The sequence below is a fragment of the Podarcis vaucheri genome (assembly GCF_965113315.1).
Source record: "Podarcis vaucheri genome assembly, chromosome: 9".
In the NCBI taxonomy this organism is placed as follows: Eukaryota; Metazoa; Chordata; class Lepidosauria; order Squamata; family Lacertidae; genus Podarcis; species Podarcis vaucheri.
Window position 1 is genome coordinate 77,555,640 of NC_138767.1, and position 26,855 is coordinate 77,582,494.

General features: G+C 43.9%; 1 protein-coding gene across 5 annotated transcripts in view; it reads right to left on the bottom strand.

Annotated features, from left to right (window-relative positions):
* Positions 1-548: 548 nt before the first annotated feature.
* The window catches only part of PPP2R2C (protein phosphatase 2 regulatory subunit Bgamma), a 50,211-nt gene continuing 23,904 nt past the window's right edge, over positions 549-26,855 (bottom strand). For all 5 annotated transcript variants that reach the window (XM_082238569.1, XM_082238571.1, XM_082238567.1 and 2 more), the window contains 8 exons: positions 18,956-19,053; positions 17,501-17,666; positions 14,610-14,722; positions 11,383-11,560; positions 8,719-8,883; positions 6,329-6,498; positions 3,964-4,055; positions 549-3,115 (listed from right to left, as the gene is read on the bottom strand). In XM_082238569.1, coding sequence (XP_082094695.1) covers positions 2,824-3,115; positions 3,964-4,055; positions 6,329-6,498; positions 8,719-8,883; positions 11,383-11,560; positions 14,610-14,722; positions 17,501-17,666; positions 18,956-19,053 — 1,274 coding nt within the window. In that variant the 3' untranslated portion in view covers positions 549-2,823. The remainder of the gene's footprint in view (positions 3,116-3,963; positions 4,056-6,328; positions 6,499-8,718; positions 8,884-11,382; positions 11,561-14,609; positions 14,723-17,500; positions 17,667-18,955; positions 19,054-26,855) is intronic.

The following is a 26,855-nucleotide window of genomic DNA, read 5'->3' on the forward strand; positions in this document are numbered from 1 at the left end:
TTTTACACCACTGTTTGCTTAATAAGCGCAGTATACCAGACTATGTTCAATAATGGACTACTATAAAGGCCTGCACCTCTCCCCCCTTATTGCCTTCAAGTATGAACTAACAGGTACTTCTCTCCTGCTCTGTGCGATCTTCTTGAATATGCCAAAAGGAAATCCACAATTAGAGGGCAACTCCACAGATTTGGATAGCAGTGTGGCCACGCCCAGCATTTTAGATTGTGCTTCAAGAAATATGGCACCTGTCCTTTACTCAAAACCATTTCTGCTGCCACTTTCCAAGTAAAGGATTGGGTGGGGTGTTCTTTCAGCCGGTGGAGACAGATGAGAGGAAGCTGGTGGAGAGCATAATTATTAAATTTGGAAGTGTTCTCTTGTGTGTGAGTGCAACTTCTTTGCTCCTCACATACTTCTGAATAGAATAGGATTGATCTTGTTGTTAAATGTACATTTCAAGTGCTTTGAGAGCAATAATTGAATCAAAGGTGCAATTATTTGATTTAAAGGAGCAACTCCTGGAGTAGAATTAAGCACAGCTCAGCTTTTTAAAGAAAGTGTTTATTGAAAAAGCCAGTATCAACATATTTATATATATGTTCCAACAACAGTCAGCTAATTTGTGCAACACAAGAATACAGCCATGAAGCTTTCCAACTAACTGGATTTACCAACTGTATCATTATTTACCTTCTTAAGTTCAAAACCAAAGCAAAAATATGTTCTTCATGGATTTGGAATGAGTGACATTCATTTCTTACATTCACAAAATTAGATTATAATGGTGATATCGGGGACCCAGATAGATCATTACTGTCTTGAGTTTAGTTCCTCCTTTTTAACGGAAAACTTTGTATTAATGTGGCCTGAAAACCCATTTTATGTAGTTAGAAAGATATTATATAATCCCTGCATAAACCAGTTCGGTAGTTGATGAATAAGATAATAGAATTGAAACTGGGGGAAAGTGTGAGAAGAACAATTGCATCATTGGTTACTGCCAGACAGTGCCCCCGCCACCTCCCCAAAATACAATTTTTAGACATAAAATTCCAGTGTGCAGTTATCGTTTTTTAAATTACTCTGATTAATGAATAAAGCCAAAAGGTTTTTTTTTGTTAAAAAAAGAAAAATGGTTATTTGGCTTTAACAAGAATTCTATACAGTATTCATATTCCTAAAAGTTTTTACAAGAAGACTGGATTGTTCAAATTTCAATTAGAATACAGTGTACGTAAATACTGCCAGTGTCTCGTAAAGTATGCAGTAGCTTTATAATCAAACATTCATTCCCAGGTAAAATTACTGTATACATTTCATACTGTATGTGGATTGTTGGAATTGATGCTTCTGTACACAATGTCCAGCATCAAGAAAATGGCAGGTGTCCTTCATTTCATGTAGTGTTAACAAAGCTTCTGATTAAAATCATGGTGTCACAGAATCCGTTTGGATTCGCTTTCTCCCCTTCTCTTTCCCCGCCCCCCTCCAAATCAAAGTGCAAAGGCATGCAAGTTTCTTTATGACGCCCTCCTCTCATTTATCGAAAGGTCTATGCAGAATAGTGCAAAATTAATTAACAGCAGAGGGATCTTGAGAAAGGCAGCCTGGCCAGTTAGGTGATTGTGCTTTCTTCCATTTCAGTCAGGCCAAGAAATAACTTGGAGATGGTTGACATGAGACAACTCACTCTTGCAGGTTTCATTGAGCATGCTGCAGGTTTTTAAATCTCCACATTTGGTGTCCAAGGGGCTAGCATTGCCGACTCAGTGAGTTCTGGCAGGAAGAGCCGAGTTCTGACGGAAGAGTGATTTAAATGGCTGCGTTGTGACATTAATTGGGATAGTCATTTATTTGTTTTGTGTATCCTAGGTGAGCTCGTGCCTGTCGTCCTGGCCCTTTTACTTTCTGAACTTTCAGAGTGAAACTTTCAGATGTAACAATGGCAGATATTTTGAAAAGTCATTAGATAGCTGTTATCATCATATTCTACCCACCTTACTCAAATTGAGCGGAAAATAGATCTCCTTAAAGAATAATTGCCAGTCCCTCCATCAACCTACTCTGGTATTGCATAGTGGGGGAGAGCTGCGGATTGAAAGAGTCTTGCAGCAGTTTTGCTTGACAGGCTGCAGGTGGTCCTTTGCTTTGTGTGTGTCCCACCCCCTTAGCTGATACCTTATGATAGGGCCAACCATGCGGTCCTTAGTCTAAAAGCCGCCTTATCTACCTTTGATCTCCACCACATCTCTTTCTGCTTGCATGTGTGCTGTTAGCTGCCCTGGCCCAAGCAATGGCTTCTTGCAAGGTTTCCTTATGCCCCAGATTCTGGCTTAAGGCATCTTTGGGACCATTTCTGTGCTTCAGTAACCCCTTGCTCTTGGAACTGCAACTGTGTTAGTGGGCTAACGCAAAAAATATAAAAACTGGGATTAAACCCCTCCCCCACAAGGGGGATATCCTTTAAAAAAATCACGGAGGACCCTGGAACTACGTAGGCGTCTGATTCTTGTGGGCAGTCTTTTAGAAACAATATAAAATAATTAGTGATGAGTGGGACACAGGGCCCTTCTTAACAGAATTTATTTTGAAACATATCTGCAGCAATTGCAATAAATTAAAACATTTGAGTGGTTGTCTCAAGGGGTGGTAGGGGTAGTTAAAAGGGCAAATCCATCTCCATCACACCTGCAGACACTTAATGGGGCGTAAGACCCATTGAATTCAGTGATGTTTGCTTCCAAGTAAAAGGGTTAGCATCACATCTCAAACAGCGACCACACCTGTCACCTCTTGGACGGCTGTTTACAAAGAGGAATCCTAGTGCATTTCAGAGTTCATTTTGTCCTGAAATATGTACAGATTGTTTGTAGCCGCGATAGCAATGATGTTCTCTGTTGGGTGCCATGCCGTGTGCAGGATCTTCTTGGTAAAGTCCAAGCTGTCAACGCTGATGTCGTCTTTCCTCCTCTTGCCTCCGACACACACCCGCCGAGGTTTGAGAATTGCTCGGGGTTTGCTACTCTCTCGGGAGGCCTCCAAGGTAACATCGCGCTTAGTGTTCCGGTCAAACATTCGGAAGAAATTGTTATATGCTCCTGTCATAATGACACTGCAGAGGAAGGAAAACAGGGGAAACGTTACGAAGGGCAGAACCCAGTAGGGAAAGCCTCTGCGCAGGAACCACTGAAATCAGTGTTGGAATTATTTTTAAGATCATTCGAAGATGGCTTTCATTATTTTATCCATGTTTGTTGCCCTAAGCTCCTTTGAGAGGCAGGGTGGGGGATATAAAATAAATAACTATATGAATAGATAATATGTGGAGGTTTTTTTTTTTGCTTTGCAGCACCACTCTTCTTGCCCCCACCCTCCACTGAAGGGAGCAGCAATATATTTCGGACTTTCCAAACATCTCTTAGAGCATGAAATGTTCCTCTTCATATTCTAGCACATCAGAGAAGCCTTTCCTCTATAATGGTGTTCTTGACTGGCTCATCTTATCAAAGTAGTATTGTATGGTAAACAAGACGGGTGGTGTCAGGGAACTGCCATCGGAGGGACAGGTGGTGGAGGGGCTCACGGAGGCTGGGAGAGACCCAGCAGCTGAAGCAGGAACCAGCAGGGGGAGAGGTGGGTCTCTGAGGGAAAGCGAGCAAGAGGGAGGGCTCAGGGACACGTCCAGTGAGAACAGTGGGGAGGTTTCGGAACCTCCCATAGGGAGACCCACTCCTCGCTGGAAACTGTCACGCCGCGAGTCCAGAAGACGTGTTTCCGTTAAGGAGCTTTTATGCTGGAAGCGATTCCGAAAGCAACCACTGTCGGAATCTGCAAGTGACTAGAGCAGACATGTCTGAGGGGCTCCGTCACAGACAGAGGTTTGTGGACTTGAACAAACTCTGAGGGACTACGATTTTACGCACAAGCAGCTCATCATCCCTTCACAGGTGGCTATATTACCTGTCAGATCCATTCCACGCACATTCAAACTTGTCAAAGATGCAATCGTTTTCATAAAGGGAACACAGCTTGCTTCTAAGGTAGTCATGGACCTGTTTTGTGAGCAAAAAGCAGCTTTGTTATTTCAAGGTTAGACCTTCTATTTTTCCATTTGCCCTCAAAGAACACCACTGCCAACAGCTTTTTAAATGTTGCCTGTACACAAGCATTGATAATAAAATTAAGAGAACAGAACATCTTTCTTGAAGTAACTTTACTGATGGATCATGGTAAGAGATCCAGACATATCTCTCAACCTGCTTTGGCCCCGCTATTAGGACTTACATATGCTTTCATCATTCAGCTTTGGTCTTCCAGGCTGGCTGCAGCTCTGAACTGGAGCATTATTCTTAGGGCCTGGGGACTAACTGCCTAAGAACGTTTGTTGCAAGTCCCATTTGTAAATACCATATTTTTCGCTCTATAAGACGCACCAGACCACAAGACGCACCTAGTTTTTGGAGGAGGAAAATAAGAAAAAAAATATTCTGAATCTCAGAAGCCACAACAGCAAAGGGATCAGTGCACAGTGAAAGCAGCAATCCCCCTTGCTGTTCTGGCTTCTGGGATAGCTGTGCAGCCTGCATTCGCTCCATAAGACGCACACACATTTCCCCTTACTTTTTAGGAGGGAAAAAGTGAGTCTTATACAGCAAAAAATACGGTAAATAGTGAACATGAAGAAGACTCTCCCTTACCTACAGTGATCCTCTGACACTTAAAAAAATATCACAACTGAGCCAAAGTCAATCCCACTGAGTTAGATGGGACAAAATTATATGTGTGATTAAGCACTTGGGGGCCTGATCCTATTCTTGCCTGCTCAGAAGAAGGGCCCATTGAGTTCAATGGGGCCTGCTCCCAGGCAATCTTAGTTTTAGAGACTGTGAGCTTATTTCTGTTTTGAAGCAATGGCCCTAGCAGCAAACCTGACATTGCTGATTAATTTATTTTGTTTAAGTTCCTAGCTGTGCTATTGCTAATTCCAAACGAGCTTTTCTCTTCAACATTTAAAATGAATTTCTTTTAAAAACAAGGAGGGCACATTTTGGATAATTTTTAAAGACTCTTCATAGATTTACAGACCTAAATTAATATTTTAATCTTTGAACCAACTTTTCATTATTTGTGGAAAAATTGCACATAACTTAAACCAGTACTACATAAAAGAAGCCAGATCCCATATCCTTTCTGAACTATATTTAATTTATTTGGGATATGGCACTAGTTTCCCTGAAAGAGACTTCTGTAATAAGCTGAATTACACAGCTCAATGTCCTCGCCATCCCTGCTTCAGAGGTGAAATTAGAAGAGGCCTGAGCTCAGTTTCAATGTAATGGCACAACCCTATACTCCTGTTAGGTGGGGTTTACACCTAGGAAAGTGGCTACAGGATTTCAGCCCAAATTCCTAGGGAAAGGGGCAATGTGAAGTGCAGTTTCCACTGCAGTTTGCTGGTGCTTATCTCAATAGCCATGTTCTCCCACACAAAACACTCGCAATAGCAGCTCTCTCGGCTTGTCTGCACTTCCACTTGTTGCATGCCTAGAAAGCAGTTTTCCATTTGCCCTGCTGCTTTCCCTGGGAAAACCTGCTCTTTACTGCTGCATCAGAACAAACATTAATCTGCAGGAAACCCAATGGACGTTTGCTCCACTTCAGTAGTAAAGAGCAGGTTTTCTCCAAGGGGAAGTGGTAGGACAAGCAAAAGTGTGGATGAGCCCAAAGCCCCTATTGCTTGCATGGTTCTCAAAGCGTTTCTATATATTTCAAGCCCTACTGGCATGTTCCCAGGCTTGGCTTAACAGATGAGAGGAGACTGAAGTAAGTTAGCATCCCTGCGAGCTGAAGGACATCACAGGTGCAGTTTAAACAACAACAGCAACAAAGAGGCATTAGGTTTAGGATTAAAAAGATAGTATTGGATATATGTTGGAGTTTAATGACAGGCACATTCACAACTCCTACCCATGTTCCAGAGGATTCACTTGCCTCTTGCATGGGAGTGATGGGAAAATTGCAAAATCTGTCAGTTAGCTTTCCTTCTCAGTGGCTCTGAATCATTATAAATTCTTTATGTAACCCCCTTCTGTTTATTTAACGGTTTATATAGCAGTTGTAGCTACTTACTTTTAAGTAATGTCAGAAGAAGCGCTGACTTTTGGCCCTGGAAGAGTTTACTGCTACCACATCCCTTCCTTTAAAAACATTCTCGTACATGTCAAAGGTAATCCAGTCTCCTCTGTATCACAGAGTTTGAGAAGATTTTATCCTAGACTGCCATTTATTAGACCATCATGGTCTAATAGAAACAACAAACACTTACCTGGTATATCTCTACTGGCACTGTTTCCATGTTCAGATCCCAAACCTTGACAGTGAGGTAATCTCTTGCTAGCATATATCGCCCACTGTGGCTAAATTTGACATCAGACACAGAAGAAATAATTTCGGAGAAAAACGAGCGGCTACTGGGGTCTTCAGGCTCTTCAAAAACTGATGAGGTGAAACAAAGAGAAAAATATGCCTATTAAGAAGTACACGTCACTTATTTTGCCATGGCATTTTCAAATTGATCAGAATATTACGTTGTAATTTCTTATCTGATTTTTAAAATTTGTTATCCATCTTGAACTTCTCAAAAGAAAAGGCAAAATAAAGGTCTTTTGAAAATGTATTTTTAATAGCTGGCTCAAATAACAAATACAGCTCTGCTAACTCAAAACAAGACATATATCCATAGGACTGTCCTGTTAATGTAAAACTGACTTAATGTTTAAAACGCTAACATTTCACACAGTGAAAGGTGCCTAATCACTGCCTAGGTTCTGTTTTTTTATTAATTATTTGTTTCATTGTAAAGCAACTCAGACCAGTTTACAAAATGATAAATCATTAAAATCTGGTGGGGGAGAACCCTACTTTAAAACATACAAAAGTTAAAATATCAAAATAGACTAAAATTACCCCAACTTTCTAAGCACCTGCTTAGGCTTGTCTAGACAAGAATGTTTTTAGCAGGCGCTGAAAAAGAGTTCAGTGAAGGCGCCTGCTTGGTATCAATAGGCAGGGAGTTCCGCAGTGTAGGTGCTGCCATTAAACAAGTACTTACAAAGGCAGAAAGTGTATTAGGAGGCACCTGTAGAAGTGCCATTTTCACCAGTCAAATTAGTCAAGTGGGTACATGTGAGGGAAAGCAATCTTTTAGGTAAACTGACCCAAGTTGTTAAGGGCTTTATGTACTAATAGTAAAACCTTGAACTTGGCCCAGTAGCAAATGGACAGATCTCTGAGCATGGATGTTATATGCTGGAGAGGCCTCACTCCTGTCAGCAATCGTGCTGCAGCATTCTGCACTCGCTGCAGCCTCCAGGGAAGCCCCACGTAGAACGCATTGCAGGAATCCCAGTGCTGAAGTAACCAGCGCATGGACTACTGTGGCAAGGCTTTCCTGGTCCAGGAATGGCCGTAGCTGTCAAACCAGCTGCTGCTGGTCCAAGGCACTTCCAGCCACTGAGGCTCCCTGAGCCTCCAAGGGTGGAGCTGGACTGTCAGGAGTGTGTGCAGGAGCCAGGCCCTGTGATTGGTAGGGCTTTGCAGGACTGGGGCTTTCCTAAGTTTGTTCTCAAGAGGCAAGGCGCGGCCGCACAGGTGAGGCTGATTGGTAACTCACAGCACCTGGTGGCAAAAGCTGGAAAGGGATATAAGGTCAGCATTTCCCTTTGGCTCTTTGCCACAGTAACATGCTTCCTGCCTTGCCACATTTGGCTTCTTGACTCCTTGCTTCCTGATCCTCGGACCCTTGGCTTCTGGACTCCCGGCTCTCTGACCCTTGGCTTCCTGACTCCTGGCTTCCAGACTCTTGTTTCTGCTCCCACCCAGTCTTGCCCCGGTTCCGACGTCCTCCGCCAGGACTTCGACTGCCCGTAAACCGGACCATGACATGGGCCCAGAAGCACTCCCAACTGCAAAGCTGCTCCTTCAGTGGGAGTGCAATTCCATCCAGGGTAGGGAATGGGCCAGTTTCTCGGAGATGGGAGCTACTCGCCCACCGTGCCTCCATCATGCCAGGATTCAAGCTCAGCTTGTGTTCCTCGTCCATTTCACCCCTGTGCCCATCGGGGGGAGGGGGGGTCAGATCTGACATGACACAAGGGCTTTCAGGCAGCCCACACTCTCCAAGGCGAGACTCTAGTTTCCTGGGTTGCTTGAACTAAGCGTGATTCAACTCCCACTCATCATGCTGAGAAAAGTCTCACCTATAGCCAATGCAGGATTTACCGTATTTTTTGCTCTATAAGACACACTTTTTCCCTCCTAAAAAGAAAGGGGAAATGTGTGTGTGTCTTATAGAGCGAATGCAGGCTGTGCAGCTATCTCAGAAGCCAGAACAGCAAGAGGGATCACTGCGCAGCGATCCCTCTTGCTGTTCTGGCTTCTGGGATTCAGAATATTTTTATTGTTTTCTTCCTCCAAAAACTAGGTGCGTCTTATGGTCTTATAGGGTGAAAAATACGGTAAACCTGTCCTCTTGCCCCAGTGTTGTTGGCTGTTGGGCAGGTGGCTGTGGCGAGGGGGGGGGGTCCGGAATGGTCATGGCGCTTATTAGTGAGCCATCTCTACTTCTACTGAGCGCATAAGCAATAACCTCCACATTCAAGTCTGCCATATGCAGACGTCAACTTTTTTAAATGAAAATCTCACTCGGTAACTTACGTTTAAAATGCTTGTCACAGAGCGCTGATGCCCTCATGTCACAAAGTCTCAAAGACCCTTTGCTACTGCTGTAAACAAAGAGATTGCAGTGGTGAGGATGGAATTCAGATGCCGTAATAACTTCTGTCAAATCCTCCATGTTGGCTGGCTTTATATCTACAATGTCTGAGTGGAAATATTTAGTAAGGAACATGTTCAGAGACAAACCCCACCATTTCTCATTGAAAACGCTACTGAATTACAGCTAGGAAGCTAAAAATACCTTTTATTAGCTAATCATATCGGCTATGTACATTTTATTAGTCAAAACCGCTTGTTCTGCTAAGCTGTTGAGGATGCAATTGATACAGTTATGGGACTGACAGTGAAATCTGAGAGTTTGAAAAAAATCTCCATTAAAACCCGTTAAAAAGAGGAGGAAAAACTGGGCCTTTTATGCATTGCCTTGGCAAGCAGGGTGAAATGCACCCCTCCAATGTTCAGATAAATATGATTTTGTCTGTGAAGTAGTGATCCAAGTTCTGTTTGGGGATTTTGAAGTCCACAATCAGCCTCTTTGAAAGAACTCCTAGGCTGATTCAGACTCGGCTCACAATCAGCAGGAACCTCCTACCACTGCCGTAGGCGCCAGCACTCATCCCATTATTTGCTAATATATATCTGCCATTATCTGTGTGTGACAATGAGAAGAACTATCATTGCACTTTGTCATAACCTTTTGCTACTGCTTTGAGCTTCAACATCCTTGAGAAATGTAGTTTTTCAAACATTATGGGTCCTTAATAAGGCCACATCAGCAACCTATTTTGTATTTTTGTAGGGATTTAATTCATTGACCAATTTAGTTATATCTTTCTAACCTTAATCCAGTTTATAGCACCTGCCAGGAGAAAGCTACATTAACTCTTCTGCTGGCCTAGACTTCTAGAGAGAATTGCTGATTTGTCACTTTGGCCATAACCATCAGACACTATCTACTAGATATTTTAGAAAATAGTTTGTCTGCTTGGTTGTATTCTCTGCCTTTGGATGCCTCTTGAGATATTGCCACCAAATTTGTCTCGGGGGTTCCCAGAGTGGAGGCAATGATCTTTGCTGATGCTTGGACACCAGGCACCATTTTGAATCAAGATGGCAGACCAAAATGTGAGTTTGGTGGGACTTTACCTGTTTTCTACCACAGCATAGGTTTGGCCTTCTCTCTATATCATCATCAAACTTGGAACAAGGGTTCCCAAGGTAACGTGGCAGACTTTGTCACCATTTGGACACTGGATGTCATTTTTAATCAAGATGGTGGACCTAAACGTCATTTTGGCATGACTGCCCATTTTTTTATACAGGGTCAGCTGCCTCTTGAGATATTATCCACTGCTAGCTAAATTCTGGGGGAAATGGAATGGGGTTGTGTGAGATGGGGGGAGGGTGTCACCATAAGCAGTGCCATGAGGTGTACTGAGACTGTGGCAGTGGCGTAGCGTGGGTTGTCAGCACCCGGGGCAAGGCAAGTAATTTGCGCCCCCTAACCCCTAACCTGCCGCCGCTGCCAGCTTCTTCTTGCTGCTGCCTGGTCTGGTCTGGTGTGGTTCTCTCCCGCGCTCAGCGCTGCGCTGGGCGGCCGCTGCACTGTCCCTCCCCCAGATAGTCCCTCGCTCTCTCTCCGCACCGCACGCCTTGCACCCACCCCCTCCACAGTGGGCGGCGACCCAGCGGCTCGGATCGGATTCGCACAGCCAGCACTGCAGTGAGAGAGAGTGAGTGAGCCAGGTAGGGGCAGAGAGCTGCGAGTGCAAGCGCGCCCCCCCCAGATGTTGCGCCCGGTGCGGCCGGCCCCCCTGCACCCCCCACGCTACGCCACTGGACTGTGGTCTTGGTGGCAGGCTCCTAGGGTAGCATTGCCACTGTCTCATGACTTTGGGCACCTGCCACTTACCATGGCAGAGCCTTTACCCCCTCCTGCTCCTCCATTGTGGTGGCTGCGCTCTGCCACAATGGCCAAGTCCTCCTGTGCTGTCCTGGAGGAGACCAGGGGAAGCCCTGGTGTGCTGGAAGCAGCCGGGGGTGATGGCCTTGGTTGGGCAGCAGAGGAGGCAGCAGGCACCCATTTGTGGCAAGCAGCGGGTGCCTGGTGGTGGCAGGGGACAAAAATCAAGAGGGGGGACAGGGGGAAGCACTGGTGATTTTGCCTCAAGTGTCAAAATATCTTGAGCTGGCCCTGACAAGAGGGTTAGTAGTGAAAAAGACTTGATATCTCATTGTACTTTCCAGCAGAGAGTGGATATTCAGGTGGGGTCAGGGGTGCCAACTGGGGGTGGGGAGCTAAGGGCCCCCCAAATTTTCAAGGATGGGGGCCGGGGCCCCTCAAAATTTCACGGTGGCTGTGCGCACACACCGTGTGATGCTCTCGTGTGTGAGTGGCGTCAGCATGCCCTGCAGCATGTGCGCACAGTGTATGCACATAGCAGGGCCCTGCCCCCTTCAGTCACGGGGGCGAGGGGGTGTGCTTGAGTGGGCTGGTAATGCAGAAGTCTCCAGGCGTCGTCGTTATTGGTTTGTTTGCTTAGTACGTTAGTTACAAACCAGCCAGAGACTGAGATGTCTGAAATGCATTGAAACAAAAAACTGTAGTAGCTGGCTAGTGCGCGTAACCATGAGAAAGGATACTGAAGCTTCGATCTGTAATTCCTAAATGCCAGAGATTAATCCGAAGATCATCTGCTGACATGTATGTCTCACAGTCACTGTTGACAGAAATTGAATTGACATGATAGGTGTGGCCGTTAGCAAAAATTCTTCTGGGGCTGACTTCTACCATCAAGTCCGTGGGTTTCAGTACAGGCACCTACATAAAAAGTAATGAATAAATGTGTTTTAAACAACATTCCAGACTTCATAGATTTGTGAACTGTGAGTTGAACTTGGTATATTTTAAAACATTTGTCACTATTTGAGAACTTCTCAAAACATACATACAACATACAAGACAATATTACACAATACATAAAGCTTAAAAAAAAATCCAAGTATGAACACACATTTGAATCATAAAGCCAATTGTATTTAGCTTGCTCAAATGAACAAGTCACCTCGACAAATTCAAGGATTCTCACTTGGATTTTTTTTCACTGCAGTTGTAAACAACTTGACGGGATATAAAGGTAAAAATAAAGGGACCCCTGACCATTAGGTCCAGTCGTGACCGACTCTTGGGTTGTGGCGCTCATCTCGCTTTACTGGCCGAGGGAGCCGGCGTACAGCTTCCGGGTCATGTGGCCAGGATGACTAAGCCGCTTCTGGCGAACCAGAGCAGCACACGGAAACACCGTTTACCTTCCTGCCGGAGCGGTACCTATTTATCTATTTGCACTCTGACGTGCTTTCAAACTGCTAGGTGGGCAGGAGCAGGGACCGAGCAATGGGAGCTCACTCCGTTGCGGGGATTCAAACTGCTGACCTTCTGATCGGCAAGTCCTAGGCTCTGTGGTTTAACCCACAGCGCCACCCGCATATAGATAATCACATATTCCTCAGATAATGAGTAAATTACTACGTTGTATATTGGCTACCCACTACATTGCAACACAAGACAACAATTTCTTCAGTAATGCAATAAATACTGTACTATGTCTGTTTCTTACAAGAATATGATGACACCTGCTAGTCAAATCTGTGGAAAGCATCTGTTGAAAATCTTAATTCTATAAAAACATTTTCTCAGTTGTTGGTAGGTAATGTTAGAGAAATATCTCTGAATTTGATGGCCCTTTTTAAATGGCTTTTATTAAGGTCATTAATCACTTCCTTATCCCGGGATAAACTGAATTTTCTAATTCTCTGAATACATGTTCATTTTGCCCTGGCAGATCTTCGCCTATCCCCCCCCCCCCACAATCTCACTTGTTCATCCCAACTCTCCTTTGGGGGGTCTTGAGTTGCCCATTTCATTCAGTCTGCACCAATACTGGATCAACCTGCTATAACTCCTGATTCAGTAGAGGACACAGCGGTCTCTGCTCCCAAAGCTGCTGGTGTATTCAGGATTAAAGGAAGTAGTTTTCTCAAGAACCCATTCTGAAGTATTTCAAGTGAAGTGACACTGCCTTCACTCCAGATCTTGGACCAAAACACCTTTGAGCAACTGCTTTTCCTACAAATATGTTTTAGAACAGACTCCACCAATCGGCCGCCTTTAGAAATAAAAGCTGTTAACATCCATTGTCTAGTTCTGCATACTGTCATTTTGACTGCTTATATAAAAGAGCTACACTGCTCAACAGCAGAGACATCCACGGTGCACTTATGCTTTCTGTGTCCTTTCCCAAAAACAACTATATTAGTTTTCCGGTAATCAATGCTAAGATGTCCTTTATTGCAAAAGAGCTTAGTTAGCATGCGTCACAATCCTATCTAACTGACCGACAGCAGAACTACATACCGTATTTTTCTGTGTATTAGATGAGGTTTTAAGACTCAAACACCGTGTAAAAAAAGGGGGTCGTCCAATACACGGATAGTGGCATGGGGGGGGGGGGAGAAGCTGTGCGCACGCCAGCCAGCCAGTTGGCAGGAACGCAACTTCCCCCAAGGCCACTAGGTGCGGGAAACGATCTAGGGAGTGTTTTCTGCCCACAGCTGCATGGGGGGAGAAGCTCAACAACTTTGGGCCATCTCCCCTCTATTTCTTAAAATTGAGTCCCCCAAAATAGACGAAACAGAGATTATAGACGAAAAAGTATAGTAACTCATGTACATAAAGTTTGGAACCGTGCTTGTTTTAAGGGAGGGGTAATTAATCAGAAATGCATCCTTCCTAGACTCCCTGACAAATATTTTTATCTTCTATAAGATGCCCATTTAAACCCACTAATATATGGGTAACATTATTCTGATGGAGTTTTTGAATTCACCAAAGCTATTTTCCGTCAAAATTGGTAATAACAAGCTTCTCCCAAAGGCTCCTGTTTTCTGAGTTGAAAGCTGTGGTCAGGTCTATAAAGGCCAGAAATAATTTTTAATATTATTGGCTTGCTCAGAAGGTATCTGGAGAACGTTTAGAAGGTACATCCAGCAGGTTATTGGTCTGTTGTTACCTTTTTTAAAAGACTGGAACAACACCATTAGATGACTAGCCTGGAATTAAGATGCCTGTTGAGTTAATGTGACCTTGTTCCATAGGAAGCTCAAGAGTAGGGGAATAGACATTTGAGGGTTCTCCAAAACCCTTACTACAATGCAGAAACCATTCATGTGGGGAAATCGAGGCCTCCTTTATGGTGCTCCCTTCAGCCTCTCCTACAGCAGTAAGTCTCCAAAAATTGGCTTCATTACTTAGGGTCTGCCACAAACCTTTCCACTCTTTCATGTAAAATGCCAGCTTCCTTTGAATGTTCCAATCTTGCTTCCCTAATCTGTCTGGATTTTATCTTTCCCCCTATTCCTGTGCTTCTTATCATAGCATATGGCTGATGGGTAAGTGTCTTTATTTACTCTCCAAACACTGGTTATGTGTGGCCTTAAAATAGACTATCTCCTGTTGATTTTTTTATAACCCTTCATCTTCCAGGCATTGGAGCCTAAGATGGCGTCTAAGATGTAAGTTTTACTAATAGAACAGACCAAATTGCCTGGTTCATCTCTGTGTCTGCACAGGTACCTCAGGTAGGCTTTAGACACAGGAAATGGTAACATCCAGGGGCTACTGGGAACCATGAGAAATTTGACACCCTTAGCCCCCAGCTTCCCTGGCTGCTGTTGTGCATTCGCATGCCTATTCACATGTTGCTGTGTTGCATTTCAAGTGGTTTCCATTGTTTGAAGCTACGCAGCACATAAAATCTTAGAACATCACGAGTTGTTCTTTCAGTGAAGAAAACAGCTCTCCATCTACCCACCTGAAGTGATGTCACCGTGGAAAGATCTTTAAGCTTCCCCTCTTCATCCTTTAAATTGTACCCCTCAGGTTTCTTATCTCGTTCAGTGATCTTCCACAGTTTAATAGTTTTATCTTTTAAAAAAAGACATCAGCACTGTTATGAAAAGTAACTGTCACATTTTCCCTCATTTTAAAATAATAATAATAATAATAATAATAATAATAATAATAAATTTATACTCCGCCCATCTGGCTGGGTTTCCCCAGCCACTCTGGGCGGCTTCCAACAAAATATTAAAATACAGCAGTTTGATAAACATTAAAAGCTTCCCTAAACCACTGTAAAAGAAGTATTTGTTCTACAAAAGGAACAACATGCATATTGTATGTATTAGTTTAGACACATGGACTGCTGCTCCCCATACAGCAGAAGGCACCTCTCAATGGAATTGGGGAGGGGGTATGATTCATTCTTCCCCTATGCTTTCCCCAGATCTGCACCAGATGGTTCCCCATGTCTTCCATCTTTTAATATTACACACACTGTTAATGTAGTCAATTGTGCTGTTTGCCAAACTTTTTATTTATTCATTCTTTTTTAAATTTTTTTTATCACTTCCCAAATTGTTTGGTATAACCAATGTAGCCACTATTAGGAAACAGGAAGAGATTATACAATTTATTTCTGCACAATCATTTTGTGACTGGCTCCACTGCCATATTATGACTGGTTCTGCCCATGTGCCACTGTTTTAATAGTGGGCCTCAGTAATTTTCAATGAGCCCCAGGGTTCTAAATTTTGAAAATCATGAGCTAGGGCAGGGGTTAGCAAACTTTTTCAGCAGGGGGCCGGTCCACTGTCCCCAAGATCTTGGGGGGGGGGGGAGCGGACTATATTTTTTTGGGGGGGGGAATGAATTCCTATGCCCCACAAATAACCCAGAGATGCATTTTAAATAAAAACACACATTCTGCTCATGTAAAAACACCACGCAGGTCCCACAAGTAAGCCAGAGATGCATTTTAAATAAAAGGACACATTCTACACATGTAAAAACACGCTGATTCCCGGACCGTCCGTAGGCTGGATTGAGAAGGCGATTGGGCCGCATCCAGCCCCTGAGCCTTAGTTTGCCTACCCATGAGATAGGGCAACTGTTCCTGCACCTCTTATCAGCAGCAAACATTTCTGAGCACTTCTTCCTGTCCTAAGATTCTCACTTTATATAAAACATATCCCAAGTTAATCTACACACTTTTGATCCATTTCCTTGCCTCACCCTTAGCCTGACTCCTCTTTAGACCTTGTTGCTATACAGTGGAACCTTGGTTTTCAAATGTAATCCATTCCGGAAGTCCAAACATTTGAAAACCAAGGATCAAAGGGCTGTCAGCAAGTTTAATGGGGAAAATTGAGAAACACACCTTGGAAGCTATTCAATTCTAAGGCGCATTTGAAAATGGAAGTATTCACTTCCAGGTTTTTGGCGTTCAGCTGCCGAGACATTTGAAAACCAAGGTTTGACTGTATGTGCAAAGGTCTAACTGATGACATCTGTTATTGTGGCAAGCGGCTTCCATGTTCCCGGCTCAAACTCACATGTGTTTCAGTGAGTGCTTGAATGAGCTCTTCTTTAATTTGGGGAGGGACGCTGCCTGCTGAGTCCATGAAAAGAGGGGAGGTAACTCTCCACCATCCCTAGCCATTCACCATACTGGCTGGAGGTGATGGGACCTGGAGTCCAAGAGCAGCTGGAGGGCCATAGGTTCCTCATCCTGGGCTTAAATAACCCATGATTTTTATGTTATGTTATGTAGGTAAATGTGCATCAAAATGGAACATTATAGGGGGCCTAACAGTATGGGGAAAAGATGTATTTACAGGTGCATGAGGGCTGCCCACCCAGTGGCGGAGGAACCCTCTCCGGCACCTGGGGCGGGGTGAACCGCCTGGTGACGCATGCATGACGTCTGTACGGGCTGCGCATGTGCAGCGACCGTACGGGCTGCCACGCGTGCGCACTCCTGCCATACGGGCTGCTGCTTGCACGGCAACCATATGGGCTGCCCATGTACGGACGCCGTGCCAGCGGCAGCCCATACTGATGACGCGCGAGAGCGGCAGCCCATGTGGACACCGTGCAAGCGGCGCTGAAATATACTCAGAGTCGCAAAGTGATTTCATGCTCTTTATTCAGCTCATAGTGGTGAGGAGGAATGAATGAATGTCCCCTCAAAGTATCTGCTTTATATACATTATTTACACAATGGGCTGCACATGATTGGTTAATTCTGGAATTCTACTGTAAGCCAATCAGGTTGTGGATTCACTTATATCTGGAGCATGATTGGGTGGTTCCTGCCAACCAATCATACTGCTGCATTGTTCTTGGACCTATCAGACTGCTGCAATTTGGATCCTATTGTTCTAGGACCTATCAGACTGCTGCAATTTGGATCCTATTGTTCTAGGACCAATCAGACTGCTGCAATTTGGATCCTATTGTTCTAGGACCAATCAGACTGCTGCAATTTGGATCCTATTGTTCTAGGACCAATCAGACTGCTGCAGTTTGGATCCTATTCAACTCAGTACATAACAGGCGCCCATACTGACTGCTCATCCTCAGCCGCTCTACAGCTGGGGGGGATGCAGGGGCCATCTTGTCAACCCCCCCCCCCAGAGTAGCACCCGGGGTGACACGCCCCCCCCCACTTCGTACGCCCCTGTGCCCATCTTTACTCCCATAAAGTGAAGATATATCATAACCTGCTACCACTTCCAAGGTTCTTTTTTACACTAAAAATGTATATTTAAAATTAGATGTAATTCATCAAATTTTCAGCTGAAGCCCATCTGCCAGAGACAAGGAAAAACTGTCAATCCTGTATTGTTCCTGCTGTCTTACCATTTGTGGACAGAAGAGAGTGGGCTGCATTCTGTTGCGGCAACCACTTTATCTTGTTTATTTTTTCCTCTATTTCCAAACTCTTCAGATAGTCAAACTCTGGTTCATGACTCTGGAAGGTGCTGTAAACATTGTATTCACCTTGGCTATAAGGCTCATTTTTACTCTGTGAAGAACATAGGACAAACAAAAAATGAACTGTTGACCTCAGAGCTTATCTGATCTTTCAAGTTGACTTGATTCAAATAAACCATATGTCCAATGGCAACCAAGAAGGAAGGGAGCCAATATACTTACCATTACAGCAACAGGTCGGGCCATGGCTTTTGCTGGGCATCTGCTTTCAGAACGCAGGATTTCATTTAGTTCTGATAGCTGATAGCCACTGCTAGATCTGCCCTCCATGATGTTATCTAATAATTTCTTTTTAATCTAAACTAGTGACCACCTGCCCTTGTGGTGGTGCATTCTGCAAGGTAATTTGTTATGTGGAAAAGTACAGGTTGGCATTCAGCTATGCTGTACTCAAAGCAAACCCACTGAAATCAATGAGCATGACTAAGTTATGTGTATTCTGAGTAAAACTTAGTTGAATAGCACCCACTCTCTTGACTGTTCTCAACCTATTGCAAATCAATTTATTTGCACAAAGCTTCTACAAGAGAAGGAGAAAATTCCTCTTTCCACCATTCTGAATGTTGCCTTGCAGCATCACCTAGCTGCACCAGGGAGAATTACTGCTACTGGAAAAGCCAATATTATCTCACTTTGAGAGGACAAACCAAATTTTAAAAATACAAGGCACCAATCCCTTCCAAGCCTTAGCTTCACTGTTTCTAAACCTAGGGCTTAACTTAGTTTTTCTTTCCAACAATCACAAACAATCTTTTCGGAAAGTTTCGATTTGAACCACAAATAAGAACGTTTACATGTAACCATTACATTATCAAGCATGCATTCAAACACGACAAAAATAGCCAGTGTGCAATTAAAATAAGCCCAGAACAGTCACATCTATTGTCCTGCAAACAACAGGGGAATAGCAGCTTGTGCATCATGATGTTTTTAAAAAATATTCACAGGGTGCTTGCAGTCAGCAGCTTAATTTGCAAACAGGTGCTTGGCAAAGAGGGTTTTTGTAGATATCAGATTTTCGTAGACGTGTGTGCGTGCGCGCACACAGATGAGCTGGCATTTTGCTGCCAGTGACATCATGAAGATGCTGCAAAAAAAGAACTTGCAAAAGCAAGGAGACCCATGCCACAATAAACACTTATGGGCAGCTAGAGTAGCTTTGGAGAATACTGTATCAGCATTTTGTGTGTGCACAGGGCTTGTGGTTCAGGACATGGAAGCTAACAGTATGGTCAAACAGAGGGTGGGGTTATTTGCTGTTGAATACTGTAGTAAGAGACATTCCTTCAACAATCAGAACACCTTTTTAAAAATTCATACCTCTGGCTCCCTTTGGAATATAACAACTCGACCTCCTTTATCCCCTGTTGCCAGCAACTCTCCTGTGTGGTTGAACTCAACAGTTGAAATAATGTCAGCTGTGAAAGAAAAAGTAGAAAAATCAAATTACAGAAAAAAACGCCCATCCAAAATACCAATTATTTCACAATGAGTTACTTGGGGTTTTTCCTTTCTTTTCCTGAGCCCCACCTTCATTCCGCCACAAGAGAACTTTAGCATTTTAAGTCACAGAATTACAGACCTGGTGGGTACCTCAAATGCCATCTAGTCCAACCCCCTGCCAATGCAGAAAATCCCCAACAGCACGCCTGACTGATGGCTAGTTGACCTTTATGTAAAAACCTCTTGTGAAGAAAAGCCCAGCACCTTTCAATCATCTGTTCCATTTTGAACAGCTCACACTGTCATGCAGCTCTTCATGGAGTTCTGTCAGGAAGTAATGCTTTTTATCATTTAATCCATTGGTTCAAGTGATATCCTCTGGAGCAACAGATAACATATTTGCTTCACCCTCTATGTATCTGTAGTATGTCAAGTATTTGAGATGGCTATCCTATTAGGGATAGGATGGCACTGTGGCTTAAACCACACGGGTGGCGCTGTGGGTTAAACCACAGAGCCTAGGACTTGCTGATCAGAAGGTCGGTGGTTCGAATCCCCGCAACGGGGTGAGCTCCCGTTGCTCAGTCCCTGCTCCTGCCAACCTAGCAGTTCGAAAGCACGTCAAAGTGCAAGTAGATAAATAGGTACCGCTCCGGCGAAAAGGTAAACGTTTCCGTGCGCTGCTCTGGTTCGCCGGAAGTGGTTTAGTCATGCTGGCCACATGACCCGGAAGCTGTACACCGGCTCCCTTGGCCAATAAAGCGAGATGAGAGCCGCAACCCCAGAGTCAGTCACGACTGGACCTAATGATCAGGGGTCCCTTTACCTTTACCTATCCTATTACCTCTTAATTGTTGGCATCTATCTTGCGAGACAATGGAGTACGCCTCTGGGGGTCAAACCTCTGCATTAGCAGGCACCAAAGAGACCTCCTTCATTCTAAATACAGTATATTCAGTTCTTTCAGCCTCTCTTTATAGGACCTTGCCATATTTGGACACATTCCAGTTTGCATCATATCCTTCTTAAACTACGGTGCCCAGAAGGAGGCACAATATTCTAGGTGAGGTCTGACCAAAGCAGAATAGAGTGGTACTTACTATGATCTCTAATTCTGTTAATGGAGCCTAGAATTGCTTGAACCTTTTAAGCCACCAGATCACACAGCTGATTCATGTTTAGCTTGTTGTTTTCTAAAACACTGACATCCTTTTGACTTGCGCTGCTGAGAAGCCAGATGTCACCCATCTAGAAACCAGTTCATTAAATACAGGCCACTAAACGGTAACAGGAACTAAACCACCAAAATACTCCTCCATATCAAGATCCCTGACTAATTCAGAGCACTAAAAAGGTCAAATATTTTCACTCACTTGCTATGAATACTCTAGCTATAGGGGAATAATTTTTAATCTATTTGTAACTGATGGAGAATACTTTATATGCTATACAACACAAGAACAGTGCAAATTATTCTGAATTTAATTATCTGAATAGTATTCCACATTCACTTAATTGCACAGCCACTTTCATTATTCTTTATCGCTTCTGACACCCATTGGCGCAACCCCCAATGATCCTTGAGAGTAATTGGATCAAGAGGAGGTGAACGTCTGATGAAGCGCATTAAGAGACGATGGTTATAAAACACAACATCACCGAAAGCTAATTAGCACATCTAAATTCATACGATCATGATTTCAATATTAAAGAAATATGTACACATAAAATGAGCAGCAGTGGAATTATGGCAAAAACATCAAACACAGCTACTTTGCATTTATTAAAATACTTTTTATTAATTTTTCCAACTCTGAACAACAAAACTTCAAACTACATGTGTCCTGCACAAAGAAATAAACATAATCATTCTCAAGCACAGCAAAATATTTACACTGTAAACCGTTAAAGAGATCATTGAAGAAGGGTATCTTCTTCAAAGAGGACACTGAGAGCAAAGACAATGGATCAAATGATCACTAAAGTTGACATAACTAATAAACTGAAACCAAGTGTCCTGAAACCTACATCTTTGGATTTCACTCCATGCCTTCCTACATTGCTTAGTCAGTTTTTCATCAAATGCTAGTGGCCATATTCAGGCGCAACACCTGTTGGGTAGAAAGATTGCGCACATCCTTCCAGTTGAGCACTATTTCCATGAGCACCACTACCATGAATTTGAATAGATGATCCTTGTATGTCAGCATAGTATGAGTTCCAGCTTGGAAAGAAGTGTTAAGGCAAGATCTTTCTCTGCTTGTATAGCAATAGCATAAATGTCATTGTAGGCTATTTTTTTTCTGGATTACTGGACAATAAAGGGGCTGCTTTTATGGATTAGTGAAGTATTTTATTACTATTGTTCAACACTTTACAGGCCAATGGTATCAGTAAAATAAAGAATAAACATTCTCAAAATATATGTTCCCGATGCTACAGTCACTTTTGCTAATCTGGACTGTGCTAGACCTGCCAAACTACCAGCTACAACAGACTTCAGGAAGCAGGAGAGCAGCCATGATCATGGACGTCCATGGATGACAGGTCCAGTGCTCAACCACCCTTGTGTGGACCTGTGGAAACGACTGTTGACTCTCAGTAACAGTCACATGAGACCCTGGCAACTTGGATGGCAATAAGATTAATGACAACATCATACCATCACTGTAACCTTTTGAAAAGATGCTAAAGAACAGGAAGAGAAGAACGATAGTGTCACGCTGGATATGAAATTATAAAGACTGTTAAAGTTTCAAATGAATGCACCAGAATGTATCCCAGTTACACTGATGGTAGTCATCCACAGTCTACTTCTTAAATAGACTAGCCTATATAAGTAATGAAACTTATGTGAAATATAGGAGAATTCACCCTCCTGGTCCGGGTTCTGATCAATATAAAAGGTGTTTAAGTCATAATTTTCTCCATCTCTCCAGCTCTGCTTCAAATGCTTTCAGCCACCTGATGGCCACAGGACCCTGGCTCACAGTACTTCGAGTGGTAACTACTGGGGCTGAATTTATGACAGTGCTATTGCAGCAATTCTTTCCAGGCCTATGCCAGCAGGTGCCCCAGATTCTGAGCTTTTCTCTTTTTAAAAAACATATCTCGAGCCCTTCTAGAAAGAAAGTTCTGAAGCATAATGCACAGGCCAGCTTCTAAGCAATTTCTGGGAGATACCTTAGACTGAGGGACAAGGGTGGCGCTGTGGGTTAAACCACAGAGCCTAGGACCTGCCGATCAGAAGGGTGGCAGTTCGAATCCCCACAACGGGGTGAGCTCCTGTTGCTCGGTCCCTGTTCCTGCCAACCTAGCAGTTCGAAAGCATGTCAAAGTGCAAGTAGATAAATAGGTACCACTCCGGCGGGAAGGTAAACGGCATTTCCATGCACTGCTCTGATTCGCCAGAAGCGGCTTAGTCATGCTGGCCACATGACCCAGAAGCTGGACGCAGGCTCCCTCGGCTAATAAAGCGAGATGAGCGCCGCAACCCCAGAGTCGGTCACGACTGGACCTAATGGCCAGGGGTCCCTTTACCTTTACCTTTTTACCTCAGACTGATGACTCCTGCCTTTCAGTATTTTTAGCCATTATGTGAAGTTAGAGCTGTGATTTGTTTGTTTCATAAAATTTATACATCGCTTGCTTGTTAAAAAACCACAAAGTATTCTTGTACTTTATTTTGAAAAATAAACTACTACATTCTGCAAGACAGGTGTCCCGTTTTACTTGCACTATAGCCACATGGATTCTCTTTCAGTTAACATCATTCTGATTCCCAAAGTAATGGGCTGATGTTTTTATTGCAGTAACAAAAAGTGATATGCCGCACACAAGTATTTTGTGTTTCTCAAGTGAAAATGAATCAGGAGGCTGGTTGGTCTGAACAGGCGCACTGCCATAGCAACCAAGCAGTGGCCCAGCTACCACATGCCTGAATCACAGCTTTATTGCACCAAAGCCATCACAGTGACGGATGCCAATGAGATTGTACAAAAAAGTCAGTATTAGAATTGAAGGATAATGGCTTAGCTATTGGTTTTGTGTCCTGTGGTTTTTCTTTATGGCCTGAAAAGTATGCCAGGTAAACCTGTGGTTATGTCCTTGGATTCCACAGAAGCATGTATGTAATTTCCTCCTTAATTTCTGCTAATTTAAATGTATCCCTGATGTGGTTCAGGACTCCCCTGATTTTGTATGTGAGCTGGAACTGGTCTGTGACCGAAATAATAAATCCATTCATTCAATTTCTTCTTTAATATCTAGCTTGAAAATCATAGAACCAGGGTCCGCAACGCAGCACCTAGATGCCCCAGGACCCGCTGTTCCCTCAGTGAGGTGGCCAAGCTTGCAAATTATTGGAATTTGGTTAGTTAAGGTGAAAATAGGTCTAAAAGTAGAGAATCCTTAGATGCCAAAATCCAGGTTTGGGGCTTTTGCTTTGTTGAAATCTATCTCTTCACTGAAATAATACATCTTCCTTCTCTTGATAGAAAAATTGGGAATTCTGACTTCTGTATGGTTGGACTGCAGCTTAAGAACATGATAAGATCCTGCTGGATCAGGCCAGTGACCCATCTAGTCCAACACCTTCTTCTCACAGCGGCCAGGCAGGTGCCTATGAGAAGCCCATGAACAGGACCTCAGCACACACTCTCCTGTTTCCAGCAGCTGGTATTCAGAAGCACTGCTGCCGCCAACACAGCCCTTGTGGCTAACAGCCCTTGATAGTCTTGTCTTCCATTAATTTGTTGCTTTTAAAGCCATCTAAGTTGGTGGCCTTCACTGCCTCTTGTGGGAGCAAATTCTATAATTTAACTATGTGCTGTGTTAAAAGGTACAGTGGTGCCCCGCAAGACGAATGCCTCGCAAGACGGAAAACTCGCTAGACGAAAGAGTTTTCCGTTTTGGAGGTGCTTCGCAAAACGAATCTAATATGGGCTTGCTTCGCAAGACGAAAATGTCTTGCGAGTTCCTGCGGGGGTTTTTTCCCTCCCCCCCCGCCTTTTTCTAAGCCGCTAAGCCGCTTATCAGCTGATCCGATAAGCTGATAAGCTGCTAAAAGCCGCTAATAGCACTAATCCGCTAATCTGTCAATGGGCTTGCTTCGCAAGACAAAAAAAACGCTAGACGAAGAGAATCACAGAACGGATTCTTTTCATCTTGCGAGGCACCACTGTACTTTCTTTTTTCTGTCTTGAATCTTCCAACATTCAGTTTCACTGGATGTCTCTCCGCTTCCTCCCCACCATGCATGATTTTATACACTTCTATCATTTTGTCTCTTACTCTTTTGTCTAAACTAAAAAGCCCAAAATGTTGTAACCATCCCTCATAAGGAAGCTGCTCCATCCCTTTGATCAATTGGGTTGCTCTGTTTTGAAACTTGTCCAGCTCTGCAACACCCTTTTTGAGACAAGTCACTAGAACTGAACAAGACTTTAATTTGTCCAAAGGAAGAGAACAAAAAGGAACTGAGCTAACTACCCACCATGTCTCACTGAGGATCACAAGTCTCCAAGACAAAATCCAACCTATGTATGTCTGCCCAATCATAACTTTTCAGGTTTTATAGCCTGACAAGACATTATAGCATCACTTCAATTAGCTCGGGGTTATTATTTCTCTCAGAGCAGCTGAAACAAAGTGCACCCAACAAGTCACCTCTCTTTCACGCTTACAAAAGCACACTTGCCTTTTGAAAACTAGTGTGCAAATCATGAGATGAGAACACAGATTTATCAGAGCTATTCAACCACCCAAATAAACTCATAATACCCATACTTCCTGCATTACAGATGTTCATCACTACAGAATCTATGTCAACAGTGTGATGGCTTCTTTACACAACATGATTAATTTCCAAGACTCCTGGGTAGATCTCTAATGCAAGAGATATCAAAGCAGCAAATGCTAAATGCTGGTATTAGCCGAACTCTTTTTTGTGTGCTTTGTTTTTGCATCAGTCGTCTCTGCTAAGATTTATTGAGCCCTTACGGAAGTATACAGGATCTGCAAGCGATCATTATGCACTTGGTATATTGCCACTTTGCAACCACTATCATTGCTCGGTATAATAGATTACATTAATGCTGAGTTACTTGCCCTAATCTGAAGACTGCACACACACAATAAGGAAGGGAAACATGGTGCATAACACAATACATGAAAGCAGCCAAAACCTAGAAGAAGACTTTCAGTCTGTGCAAAACTCAGTGGACACAGGGAGCCTAACGGAAACGTCAAAGGAACTTACTACAGGCTGTACCATCAGAATTCAGGCTGGGTATCTTCCTTGCCTACGAAAACAAGGGATTCCAAGCTGCTTAAGCCACATCTCCTTGTTGGACTGCCTTAGCTCCCTCACAGGCCAGCCGTGGAATGGTGACCTCCACCCACGAAAGACAGCACACCTACGGCTATCTTTTATGAAAGGGGCAGGTGATGTAGTGCCGTTGTGGACTAAAACTCTCATCAGTCCTGACTATTGGCTAGCTAGGGTGGATGGGAGCTGCAGTCCCAAACACCCTGGTAGGCACCATGTATGCTGCCCATGCTTAAGTAACAAAAACCTACCCTGGACAAAGTGATTTGTGTAAAGCAAAAGGAGTTTCCAAGATGCCCCCCCAGATATTTGGACTACAGCTCCCATCCGCAGAAGACTGTCACCTCATAATACCAAAGACCTTGAACACCAATGTGCTCAAGGAAAGATTAACATGATTAAACATAATTGTGTACAGTGCACATAGACAACTTATAAAATGTTAATTAATCACCTTCCACATATATGTCTCAAGGTGACATATGCAATATGATAAAATCAGTTAAAAACCAGCACAGAAAATAACAGCAAATGAATTTAAAAAAGATTAAAATGAGACACTCATGCCAGAGACCTATTCATCCAGTTGGGAAAGCTCGTTGGGAACAAAAATGAATTCAGATGTTTTCCAAAAATGCAGAGAGTGGGCCCCTGTTGTATCTCGGCAGGGATGCTGTTTCACAGAATGGGCAGCCACATCAAAAGCCCTGCTCCGAGTTACTGTGGAGGATTCTGATCTCTTTGGAACTATTAGGAGAAAAATCTCCCAGGGGCTGCTGTGATCTGCTGGGTATATAATAGGTAAGGCAGTCCCTCATGTAACCTGGTCCTGAGCTGAATGGGACTTTATGGGATAGTAAGGTAAAGGTAAAGGGACCCCTGACCATTAGGTCCAGTCGTGGCTGACTCTGGGGTTGCGGCGCTCATCTCGCTTTATTGGCCGAGGGAGCCGGTGTACAGCTTCCGGGTCATGTGGCCAGCATGACTAAGCCGCTTCTGGCGAACCAGAGCAGCGCACGGAAACGCCGTTTACCTTCCCGCCAGAGCGGTACCTATTTATCTACATGCACTGTGATGTGCTTTCGAACTGCTAGGTTGGCAGGAGCAGGGACTGAGCAACGGGAGCTCACCCCGTCGCAGGGATTCAAACCACTGACCTTCTGATCGGCAAGCCCTAGGCTCTGTGGTTTAACCGACAGCGCCACCTGCGTATGGGATAGTACCAAAAGCTTAAACCTGACCTGACCCAGTAGCATATTGGTAGTCAGTGTAAGTCCCCAGGTAAGACGCTATATGCTGGGAGTAGTTTCAGCAGCGTAGCTAGCTGCGCGGGTGCCTGGGGCGGAGTGCCCACCCTGCAGCCGGGGGCGGAGCGAGCCACCCATGGGGCGGGGCAAGCCAAGGCAGGGCTGCGTGGAGCCTCTCCACAACCTCCCCCTCAACTGTAGG